Source organism: Papilio xuthus, unplaced genomic scaffold (genome assembly GCF_000836235.2).
Source record: "Papilio xuthus unplaced genomic scaffold, Pxut_1.1 DF826961.1, whole genome shotgun sequence".
NCBI classification, from domain to species: Eukaryota; Metazoa; Arthropoda; class Insecta; order Lepidoptera; family Papilionidae; genus Papilio; species Papilio xuthus.
The window spans coordinates 4,558,386-4,572,012 of NW_013531688.1; the positions used below are offsets into that span (position 1 = coordinate 4,558,386).

General features: G+C 34.4%; 1 protein-coding gene across 2 annotated transcripts in view; it reads left to right on the forward strand.

The window, feature by feature from the left end:
* Positions 1–13,627, forward strand: part of Pli (E3 ubiquitin-protein ligase pellino) — a 48,483-nt gene that overhangs the window by 14,567 nt on the left and 20,289 nt on the right. For both annotated transcript variants that reach the window (XM_013315540.1, XM_013315541.1), the window contains exon 3: positions 9,304–9,535. In XM_013315540.1, the coding sequence (XP_013170994.1) occupies positions 9,304–9,535 (232 nt within the window). The remainder of the gene's footprint in view (positions 1–9,303; positions 9,536–13,627) is intronic.

Below are 13,627 nucleotides of genomic sequence, written 5' to 3' on the forward strand. Positions count from 1 at the left end.
TTTTTACTGCTCTAATGTGATTGAAAGCCGGTTTTTGGTCTTCCAAAGTCTGAATAATATTATTTCATGTGTATAAAGAGGTCTGATACGTTAATTTATACGACTCAAAAAAAGCGAGACGCTCTAGTGGTTCGCCTTAGTGTAAATTTAGAATAAGAAATCTACACTAAGGGTCTATATTAATGGTGTTATAGAATATGAGTACGGCAATTAATGTTGGAAACATGAATAACCTAGTTAGGATTTACTAGATCGTTGTATATTTGCTACGTATGATTTTCCTACACCAATTAATCTATATTTCTAGAGGCCGATGTCATTGGACCCGATCAAGGTCACAAACGCGACCGGGTTAACGCACAAAGGCAAGCGTTATTGCGCATTCCTTCCACTTCTATGATTTTCGCATAACGATCTGCATCTTTATCGCTACACACGTTAGGTTTTGCATTACGTTTTGAATCTTACAGATATAACTGACAGGCATAATTGAGTTTCATAGTATAGGCTGACAAAGTTATCTGACCCGGTGGCTATAATTCAAACTAAATTATGAAAAGTAACAGTTCCGACATACCGCAATGCAATAACTAACGTGTGTGGCTTGCATTATTGTTTTCGCGGAGCGAAGTCTTTGTGTAAGATCTCTTTGAAGAAAATTTTAATACATACTCATTTTTAAGTACATTTCTTTTAAACTTTAGAAAAAATTTACTCGTAAGTTTAATACATAGTTTAAAAATCTTGATGTTAGATTAATTATACTTTTATTACAGCTTCTTTCTATGTGATGTACAGTTAGCTTCATAAATACCGTAGCAGACCAGATATGCAAATATATAGGTAATCCAAAAGTAATCAATTATATAAGTACAACAAAAGTCCTTAAAGTAATAGATACATTCACACTGCTCAAATACATCGGTACATACACAGTGTCAAATATATGAGTATATGCAAGGTGCATATAAATATAGTAGCAGGCACAGCGTCATAAAGCTGACTGTACGTCTGATAAGACAGTTGAAAACTTATGTTGCAACTTTGAAAGTACAAAAAGGTGATGGAAAAGAATAAAAATTTAATCAAAACCTCGCAGCTGATATAGCATTGATTTTTCTGTTCTCATTTACAAAATAGTCAATGTGTGAAGTGTATGATTCCTTACATCGTCAGTTTTATTTCTATACATAAGTTTGAAAATCAATTGCGTTGTAAATAGTAGCAATGTTGTGTTACGTAAAAACATAAAATTTTATCGGCCCTTGTAATAAATGCTTTGAATAAATCATTATAGATCGACAGATTGTTGGCGCGTGTAATACCATTACGTGTTGCATTGGCAATGAACGTGTATCAAGATGCAGATGCACCTGACAACGTTGTTGGTTGGGATTCGCTGCGTGATCTTGAAATTAAGCCAATATTGTTCTAAGATTAACAATTTGATGTTAAAATAATCAATACAACCGAGAAATACGAAGTTCTAACTAATCATGATGTCATAGACAACAAGAGTTGACGGCCAACCTCCAATAAATGATGAGATGAGAGCCATCTAGAGAGAGAGAGTTAGAATAAAACCTACTATTCTCTGAGGAAAATTACGAATCGAATGTCATCTCCTTCGTCAGAATCTCTTCAGCCGTTTAGACTAAGTTTACAATATTGATATGATCGCGTACGCCTCGGGTGATAATACCAGTCGTAAAATTTCTTATACCTGCCGTTCTGAATAAACAATATGATTTTATAAACAAAAGGTCACATATGACGCGGGACAATTTACGCTAAAGTTTGTGAATAATAAAATTTTGAGGAAACTTTTTCACCAATTAGCATATTATATTGTATATTCGTTATTCATATTATTTAATTTTATATCATAATAATGAATTGTATACCATTTTGCAACGTGTGATATGCTTCTTCTTCTTCTTCTTCTACTTCTTCTAGCTCTACAGCCCTTTGTGGGCCTTGGCTTGGTCCAGCAACATTTTCCACCTCGGTCTATCTCTGGCCACGGACTTCCAATTTGCTATGCCCACTTTTTTGCGTCCTTATTTACGCCGTCTATCCATCGGAGCTTTGGTCTCCCTCGACTTCGACGACCTTCGGGATTACTCGCCATAACACTCTTAGTGACTCTGGCTTCACTAAGTAGAAATTAAGGGAATATTTTTCAGGGTTTTAATTAATTTTTCGTTATATCTTATTGTTCAAATCGAGGTTTGATCTTGCGATCAAATGAGATATTCTTTACGGTTTACGGAAATAACTGCAAAATTATATTTAGTCGCGTCTAAACGATTGTCCTAGATAATCACGGAGCGTGAATCTTTGTAATCATTATTGTTGACCGTGGACCGTTATTTGACTTGTAAGTACTGGCTACTGGCGATTGCTCGAAACGGTATTGTAAAGATCGAAATATTTCCTTAATAAATTAACACATTCAATGCCGTTACTATTTCAACTTATGAAAGTGAACTTGGTGGCATTGAACGTGTTAATATCCTCTACTATATCGGATTCAATGTATTGTGTATCGGAGAGGCTCCCGTATTGAAAAGAAACTAAGTACCCTATGTCTTTTTCCAGACTATATTCTACATCGATGATGAATTTCAGAGAGATGCGTTGAACCGTTCTGGAGATACCTTCTAACAAACATCCAAACTTTCGCATTTGTAAGATTTATATAGGTACTCGTATATATGTCGTTTGTCGATGTTACGAAGTCATTGTTTTATTAATATGAATTGTTTCCCATTTATAAACAAATTTCACTTGCACCGTATTTAATAACAAAATGAAAGTTTTAAATACATTGCGTTGTGCGATGTTGAAAAGTTGAAAGCGTTGCTCCTTGTGTGTATCACCTTAACTAATGTTCTATACTAAAGTTATAAACGTCCAAATGTTAAGGTCTACTCATTTTTGTCTTTTGCGATTGTATTCCTTTCTGTATTTTATAAGGGCTGATAAAATGAAACCTGTAAAGAGAAACATCACATAAGCACTAAAAATAGGTTAAATTATAATGTTTTTTAATTATGTATGTATTTTATACGAGAACTTGTTAATATAAATCAATATTGTTAAAGCATACTCGTGTTCAAACTGCAATTTAACATTTCTCAATAATGTTTTAAGCTTCATAACGTGGCTTGTGGTTAACACGCATTACTAAACTCCTCGCCCACCAGGCACCGCCTCGACGTCGCCGATTGAGCGAGAAAAAATGTACAAAGTCGATAAGAAAAACGATACGTCATTCTCGTTTAGACAAAGCCGGACGAAGAGTGGATGAATGGGCTTTAACCTTTACAGTGCTACACACGACGATATACTCACTTCATTTGTGCTTAAATCTCAGTTTTAATTGCCAAAATATATATGGTTTTCACTCTTATTCTCTTTAAAAAAAACAGAGACAGCTGTTTTTGTAAAGATATCTTGGTTGTAGAACGGTTGCATTTAAGAAATTTCTAATCCAACGGTTAATAAATTCCTTTACACCTTGCATTAAAAAAAATCTACCTGTCCAAATGAAGAATTATGTGTATGGCCGTTTTTATAGTAGACGGAACTTGCATCTGCGTGTTATTTAATAGTAACAAACCAATGAAGTAATGCAGTTTTTTATTGCTTACGTTAAAGTGCATTAATTCCGCAACCGGTCTCATCACGGTCTAACGTCAACGCAAAGGTCAAGATCTAGATATATCTAGTTATAATAGCAATCTTCTTAGTTCATAGGCAATGATGTGTAGAAAGGTTGCCAGGCTAAGCTTACGTCACTTTCTTTAATTAGAAAATTATTATTTTGAAAACGTCCTCATTTAAGTATATTGTTTTTAATATTCTCTAATGATATCTATTCCTTTAGTGAATCGAGATACATGGGTGTTACCCGTTGGGCCAATCGTCTTATCGATCAATCGGCCCATTGAAACCATAAAATCAATCGAATCAATGGTTGCAATTATTTTTATTTTAAGAACTTAATCTAATGTACTGGTCCAATGGTAAAATATTACTATAGTTGCAAGCCTTTAATCTAGTTTACACTTTAGTTTATTAACTCTTAAATATGGCAGTATTGAGCAAACCACAGATTATTATAAATACCGCATTTATTTTTTGCGCTGCCTATTCAATATAGAAAGTATTATGCAATAAAACAGATTGTTACTATGACCGTTAGTCTAGAAGGTTTTGCAAGATAACAGTAATAATTATATTTATTACTATTGCTATACTTAGCGATCAAGGAAAGACACCGCCAACCTTGTTCCTTAAGAGGCTTAAGTACATTCTTTTTATTAGTGCGATGACTTCCTTGATCTTGTAATACGGTCTTTGTTATACTAGACGCGTAGCTCATCGGCCTGTAAGACATCACGCTAACCGCTAGTTAAAACAAAATCTCGTTAAAACATATCGTTATAACAGTGGTAGAGCCCGATTAAACATCTTCACACGAATTGGCCCTTGGCCTCGCCCGGTGAAATACCACGACCACACAGAAGACAGGCGTGAAGTGGAAGCAATTCCGCGTTTCGTCTGATGAGTACGCGTCCCGGAGGCCTAATTTAGTCCTCTTTCCCTTCCTATCCTTTTTCTTATGAGGAAGGGTTGGGAAGTGGAAGTGGACTTCCCGGATGAGAGGATACATGGAAAGAGAAAATATTTTCTTTCTGTGCATCCTCTCCTCCGTCGATTTAAGGTAGGCAACGCATATGCAATTGCATATGTCTATGGGCAACGGTCACTACGCTATTTCAGCGATTTCAGGTGACCGCTCGCTCGATTGCCACCTTATGATATAAAAAAGGAATATGTTTTAAACAGGGCTTTTCGTCTCAGAAAGCCACGGTACTTTCATGTGTTGAGTTGACAGTTCGACTAATCTTCTAGTATTGATCAGTCATATAATTAAGAATTAGTTTACTTCTTTAACTGAATAACTTTAGCCTTGAAATAATACAACATAACTCACGTTCGACACCCAAAGGAGTAGGCAGAGACCACAGGCCTCTACTATTATTCGAACTTCTTTGTTACAAAAGACCTCACGTTTTTAATTAATTGCTTTTTAAGTTTATTTGGTTTCTATTAGCAATATATTCGAGATGTGACGTAAGAAATATTAATTCTGAAAGTTATGAATACCGAGCGTAGAAATTCATAGAACATTATCTTTTGTGACGTAAGAAGCTTATTGTAAGATGGTATTAAAGTCTTGAGTATTACAGTAACAAGTCGCAGGGTCTTTTGATGCACATATAAGGAAAGGATTACGGGAATACGATCCAAAAGCTAAAGTATAGATAGATAGGTAAATAGTTTTTAGTATATAAAATGTAGTAAAACGAAAATAGTATGTAAAACGAATTATGATGTAAAATTTAAAAATATTAAATTGCTTTGGAAAACGTTAAAAGTCCGATTCGACTATTTCTTACTCAAATTAATCGCCCCAAGTGTTGAAAAATACTTACTTACTAATATTGTAAATGCGAATGTTTGGTTGGATGTTTGTTAGAAATTGTCACCAGAACCACTTAACGGATCTCCTTGAAATCTGGCATGAAAGTAAAACATAGTATGAAAGAATACATAGGCTACTAATAAAGATTTTATTTAATTCCGTGCGGACGGACTCGCGTGTGACAACTTTTTTTTTTATTTTACCAATATTTTTCATACTTTCTAAAATATTCTGTCTTTTCAGTAGTGCCGTTTTATCCGATAAAAATACGTAAATGTTTAAAGATATTTCCTTAATTGTTTCAATAATCCGCATTCACTTAATTGTTTGTTTTGCAGTTTCTCTGTCACTATCGATCCGTTGCCCTTGAGGGTTGGCACACTCATATTACGTTGAGCGTTCACACAGCTAGTATACTGGTCCTATTACACGACCTATCAAATGATGAATAGGCTTAGATTCTAAATACAAGTATCGATGACAATAAAAAATAAAAATTACCTCTTCTAGTTTTTTTTAAATCTACGTCACGTACGTTTATGACATAAAGTGCAGAAGAAATAAGTCATGTAAAATACCCTTAAGAACGTTAAGCTTCCTTGAAGCCTGGCGCGTCATGGTAATAGACAGGTAATCCTATTACTTGCCTTACAGACGTTTGCGTGGACTGTAATTTTATCTTTCTTTGAAAAGACATTTTAAAGGCCATTTTTCCTAGATGTCCATACTTCTGTTGAATTCCGATTCAATGTTTTTGTACTCTAATTTATTGCTCTGTGGATATACCTGAATTTGATGACGATTTATTATTTCTGTATCTTATACTATTACGTACTAAAATGATTTTTTATTCCTTTTAGAGTTTCTATGAGTATCATGAGTGAGTGAGTGAGTGAATGAGTAAGTGAGTGAGTGAGATAATTTACGAGTCAGTAAACATCGACTCAATTTTACTTAAAACGTAAGCGATCTATGAAAGAATTAAACTAAATTTGATGGTAAAATCTTATTCGAAATTTGAAAAGATAATGCGGATATTATCGACTCTTGAGACGATCTTCACAAATTGCGGATTCTAAATTCTGGCATCGAGTGTCATTTGAATTTCTGGTTGTTTTTTTTAGTAGACTGCTCTTCTTTGAAACTTTTATTGAAATCTTTCATTAGAAAAGGGGTGTTGAAACATTGGCATGGTTTCAGCAGTGCACTCTGACCTTTGGATGAACGCCAAACTCATCTGCTTCTGACTAGACGATGGTATTCGACCTTTCGCACGTTCGTAGCTATGTTATTTACTATTATCCTTTTACGTAATATTTATGAATGAACTATTAATCCTAATCATTTTGGATATAGACAAGTTTAATTAAATATTAGACGTATTATAAAAATATCGCTGTTGAAACATATAGTCTAGTTTAATATAGAGTTTGTTTCCTTTGATCACAAAGAAAAGTCCCCTGACGCTGTCGCCATGTTGTGCACTCCATTTTCTATTTTAATGAATAGAAAATCAATGATAATGATATAATAAAATCAATACAAATAAAAAGCCCCCTGTTGATTCTGCTTTTATTTTATGACCTTCCATAAACTTCTCTTATTAACAATACTTCCTTAAATTAGATGGCGGCTACAGGCCTATCCAGTCTCCCGCTGTTTGATTACATAAAAAGTTGGTCTATCATAAAATTCTGTATGGGCTTCTTTACCTTCTGTGTTTTATTTGTTAGTCTGCTTATTAGCTTGCTTGTATTTTATTGATGTTATTAAAAACAAAAAATAATTATAATGTTTGAAAATCGCCAGACAAAAATATGTTTTATTACAATAATAATTTTATGTCATAGAAAAAAAGCGTGTTGAAATTCAATAAAGTTTTCCTTCGGTCAATTTTTTCTTTAATTTATATCTGTCGTTGTACTTGTTTACTGTCCAGCATTGCATAACGTTGGTACTTTATACAATATGAAGCCATTTTATCATAAATTGGATTTTGTTTATTATTACCCCTATATTAGCTAATGTTACGAGAAAAACAAGAGTTGTTATGCAAAATTATAACAAACATACTCTGCTTTTCTGTCTTTTGTGGAGCAAGATATCAAGCAAACAAGCAACTAAGGAGTTTACTTTGAATGGCCCGCATTAAATTAATAAGAACGCAGGGCCAGTTATAGCGCTGCTAACGCTTTGGGCAAGATTTTTATGGCGCCCTCACTTGAAAGGGTCAAAAGGACATGTGACCGTGGAATTCTTATAGCGTCTCATTCCGTCCGAAGTCACCCAATCCGCCCTCAATCAGCATGGTTCACTAAGACCTAGTTACGATGTACCTAGATGGGGACGTGCATAACTGACGAAGAATCTTACGTTTACTTGCAAAATTATTCGCACGCACTATGTTCTGTAAATTGCTTTACGTCACTTTACACAACAAAGGTTGCAGTTGTTAAGCTTCACATGCACGATGCATCCACTTGATATTATCCAATTTCTTTTGCATTGTTGCCGTATTGCGCGTAATGCGCGTTCATTGCGTGAATAACACGAGTAAAGAGTGACCATATGTCGTTCGTTCTAGCGATCTCTGTGAATCAACGCTTACTGGCCAGTAATCACACGTTACGATAAAGTTTTTTTTTAAATCAAATGTTTTTTAATGAACAAAAAGACAAAAGAACATTAATCTATCAGCCTTTTAAAAATTCTATTGTTTTATTTTTAAAATAAAATGCACACCGCATGGTTTGGCATCAGAAACTAAACGTTCTGATGGACCATGAAAATGTATAAAAAGCTTTGTTTTGGCAAAAGTTGTTTATCTCTGTCGCGGATTCCACGCGTTGTACGTATTCGTATCGTTACATCACAACGCTACAATCCTCCATGGTTTTTCTCACGGAAGTTTAACCTTTCTCATAGTCTTTTGTACAGCTAGTCGGGTTTTTGTGTTAATTAAAAAAAAGGACAAAGTCTCGTTATCAACGTATTGTATGCAAATTGTACACGTACGATTGTATTTATTGGTTTCTGATGACCTGAATATCAAGTGTTTTACGCATTGTTTATTATATTAGCATTGCACAAATATATGTTTTGTTTTAATTAAAAATTTACGACTGATGCTATTAGATTATTTTTAATAACTTCTTGAAACTTTGACAAATGTGTCCCAAAACTACGTATAATTCAGTTGTTAATTTTCTCCAAATAATAAACTTTCTAATACAGTTTAAATTTAATTGAAGTTATTATAATTTAAATCATTTTACGATCAAAAGTACTGCAATACGAATTGCTTTTAGGAAATGCATGATTTTTTTTCTTTAAAATACAAGAATTGTAAATAGCTGCATACTACCTAATTTATCTTGACCTAATTCTCAACTTAGCTATTTAGTCTCAAATAATGGTTTGCGGTTTTCCACTGCCTTTAATTTGATGACTTTGAAGTGATTATCGAGACATTTTGGTTTTTTGTTTAAGTAAAATAAAATATTTTAATATAAAATTTTATAGTGTGCCTAGTTTGCAAATGCTCTAACTTAGATGATATTGATTGTTATAAAACCCTCCGATTTAAAGCTAAAACTTAACTAACACATTAAGATATAACTAATTATCTCTTAGTGTAGATTGCTCATACTAAATCTACACTAAAAGTGTTCCACACTATCAATTAATCGTTGTTATAATAAGTATGGCAATACTCCCATTCAGAGTAGCTTTCGACAACTAAGCAACGGATTAAGTCTCCACTAAATGTCTCTGAGTTCGTTACTAACATATATGTATACTTGCAGGTACAACGGTTACTTGCCAGCGGGCGAGCGCGGCCGGCGGCGCAGCAAGTTCGTATTGTACCGCCGGCCGGCAGCAAACGGTGTGCGCCGTTCCAAACACTACGTAGTGAAGACGCCGCACAGCAGTAAAGCTATCCTCGATGCCAGCCAGCATTCCATCTCGTACACACTCAGCCGCAGTCAGGCGGTCATCGTCGAGTATACAGAAGACCCCGACACTGATATGTTTCAGGTAAGACATACATCTACAATACTATAATAAGTAAGTAAAAAATAAAAAGGTGCAGTCGTGTTCTAAGATTGTGGTCCGATAACCAATGTTATATTAAGCAATTTCTACTATAGTTGAGATCATAATAAAAGATATAATGCGCGATTTCCTTACAGTTTAATTGTTAATAAAAAATTGCGTTAATCTTCATATGAATTATCCTTTACAAATTTAGTTAAACTGATCCGCTAACTATTTTAGTGTTATAAATTGACGCGAAGCGCCATTCCGGGGAAACCCACATCCGCTCAGACCCCTTCGAGAGGCATCCGTTGGTCAAATTGCAATACTTTCTTCAAGTACTCAACGAATTTTTATAACTGCAGTAATCAATCCTAAAGAGAAATAACTCAAAAAGAATTGCAGAGTTTTATACTTTACTTACTATCAAATGTATAGATTTAATTCTAATGAAAAGCAAATGGAATGTATTAAATACAATACGCTGTATGCATATCGGATTTCCCTAGCTTAGTAATTAACATTTCCTGTTTTATTTTAATAAAGCCCGCAGCGACAAAGGCCATTGTAAACGGAACTGTTTTACTATATTACGCCTTCTATATTCACACTTTCAATGCTTTGTGCTATTTGCGATAAAAATTAGTCTGTGTTGACTTAAAACTGATAGTTGAAATGCTACGATGATGGCATGTTTTTGCTTTGTATTTGAATATGAAAGTTTCTTTTACCAAATATGTAACTGCGTATAAATTTGTTAAAATATATCGATAAATACAATCGGTATTAAATGAATTTATCGTGAAAATTGAAGAATATGAAGAAAATGTGTCTTAACACATGAAACAAAACATATTGTTTTTTTTTGCAAATAGAATGAAAGGGATGACAATATGTGTCAAAACAAGGAAAACAGTAGAAAGCTATAGTTAAAGAAGTGTAAAATAAGCCTGGAATTTAATTTATGCCACGCGTACAAACAAAAAATTTAATGCAAATACTACTCATTAAAGGTAAAGCTTTGTGAAAACAAATGCTTGAGCAATTTCATCATCTTATACATGTCCACACAACGCTTGCAGTGCAAACACTTGGTGTTAACAAGTCTCGCCCGATAAGCAGTCCCAAGACGCCGTCGACAACACTACGCGCTTTCGAAACAACCACAGAAACATCGTTGTGATAAAGAAAACATTTCACAAGCGCACGTGTGTGCTTTCAGACCAAGTGCCATGATAAGGCTTTGTTCTTTAACAATACAACTATTTTTTTTCTAAAGTAGGTCACTTGAACCTGTTATGTTTTCTTTATCGAAATTAATATAAGTTGGTATCATTTGATAATGATATTACGACTATCACACACAAATTAAACATTTGAAGGCTTGCCACAAGTAAAACTAAATTATCGTGCTTGTGTTTTATTTCGAATTAATTCTGTTTGTAATTCTCTCTCTGTAATTTAAAACTCTGGGAACATCAGATATACAGTTTTAGTACACATTTTTTTATATTAACTAGAAGTATACTTGCAACAAATTGCAAACAAGCGATGCGACGAGTTAATTTACTTTCAAGTCGTTTGGTGCGTGTTTACCCGACGGCGGTATCTAATCGGCGCACATGGGTTACTGCCCCCCGGGGCGAGGACAATGCGTTGGTCCCGCCAGCCGCACGCCGCACAACGACCCTTATCAATAACATCTTGGTGCCTGTTTCCACTGAACGACAAGCAGTGCGATTACTGCCGCGCCAGTGGAAATAGAAGATTAAATACAGAAGCGCGTGGATATCTTGTTGAATTGTTTTTAATGTCGCATATATTTTGTCCTGAAATGTTTTATTGTTATCACTAGGATTAGGGGGTAAATATGAAGTAATCTTCAATAATCATCCTCGAAAGATGTTTATTGCAGTTGGAATTAAGTACTTAAATTATATTTAGTGCCCAAATGTTTGCCGCTGGACTGTCGTTCAATTGGCACGGGTCGTCGAACTATCGCATCCTGTCAGCCTGATCCGATATTGTTGTAAACATTGCTGGTAAACGACTGATATGTTTGTTTGTTTTTTTTTTAGACAGCTGTAGTATAATATATTTTTCCAGAACATCGATTTTTTTGTGTAAGCAGAGGCAAAAAATCGCAACTATTTTGTAGCAAGAACAATGCCTTCAAATTCTATTAACCAACCAAGTTATTTCATTGGTTAGAATATTCTCAGAATCGTGACATTCTAGATCGCATTCCATACTAATTGAATTATTTGATTGGGCGTTACGTTAATCGAGCATCGCAAAATATGCTTGGCGCCCTGGTATGCAATTTGAATACTTCTTTCACTTTGTATATCAAATATAAAATTAACTGTTTCTTATCTGTACCTAAGTGTAGATTTAATATGATGAAACTACACTAAAGAACACCCTTAGTGACGGTCTACGCAGGTGGTCTTTCAGTATTTGTATGTACGCAGCTATAAAGGTACAAATACGCGCCCGTAAAACATAGAATAAGTTTTTTTTTTATTGGCCGTCGGACGCTGAAGTGCGGCAGCTGGTGTATTCCGCATCTATTTGAAATAATCCCGCTACAGATTATGTAATTTAAAGTTTACGTTAGTGAACAGTTTACGTGATATGGCGCCATCGCAACTCGGAAGCAACATTGCCTTGTAAAATTTTACAGACAGGCGAGAGAAAACATTCAGACCAGTGAATAAGTTTCCGGAAAACAAATGAAGTATCACGAACGTTAATACTGTTACTGGTTAAAAATAAAAAAAAGGATTTGTCTTTGATGTTGCATAAAGATGAATAGTTTTTTTTTTCAATATTATAAGCCACGGTTTAAAAGTTTCACTTTCTATTGATTTTAGTAAATCACAGAGCGGAGTAATTGTTGGTACACTTTCTCCACAGTTCGAAACTGCAATTTATAGTTTCCGTAATGTAATCGCTCTTGCTATTTTACGATCTTTAACCATTAATGTCTGTTTATCTTTTATCATTTTATCTTCGTTGGTTTCTGCTTTTGTATTAACGGGATTATAAAGGAGTGTGCACATAAATACATATTGTGGTCTCAGTATATTTTAAGAGAGTGAGGAAGAAAGCATCATGTTTGTATGCAAATGTTTCGTGTGTTTGGTAGTAAGCAGGTAGTTAGCGTGGTTACTAGGAACATGTTCAGACACGTTTGCGACTTGCTTATATTCGTGTTTACATTGTCTGTAGAAACATAGATATGCAAACATTGTGCAGTCGTTCGCGGTCACTTCACATTCGTATCTACGTTAAGGGCTGCCAACATTAAACCAAGCTAAAATCAGCCTGAATCGCAATATTCCTAGTCGAACTCGGAGAGGTGGCATCCCTAGTGATAACAAACGTAGAGCTATTGTGTTACAAACATAACTCTTATGTGAGGCGAATGTTAACTAGTTTACCTTAATCCTTAATCTATGGAAATGAAGTGTGTACTTGACAGATTTATCAGAATGTAAAAATTTGCTGTAAATAAAGGGAAGATCAAATCTCCTGACTGAAAGATTTTTATATTTATCTGCCAAAACGTATCAAACTAATATTTTCATTAACTTTCTTATATTTGATATGTGCAGTTATTACATATTCAAAATGAACGGATGGATAGTATAAATAAAATATAAATATTTGCACTAACGCTGTAAACAATTGAAAACACGATAAGAATTTAATGTTTTCACTTCTCGGTCGCAGAATTTACGAGTACGAGTCTTCATTTGTAATCTTAAATTTAAGTCACTGTGCTCTAGGTGACAGATTGTGGCTACGCTTATGTATTTTGTTACTTATATACACATAGGAATATAAGTATTATAAACGTGTCTAATAAATGTTAGACAAATCTGACTTCTTACTAACATGGATGGACGGATGTTTGTTTGAATGTACCTCTAGAACTGCTGAACGCATCTCAATTAAATTTGACATACATACCGAACTTAGGCTACTAATTATGGTTTTTTTTTAATTCCGTGCGGACGGAATGGCGGACGGCCGCTAGTGTAGTAATAAAGCTTCCAAAGTAATAAAAAAACTGTAAAAGTTATG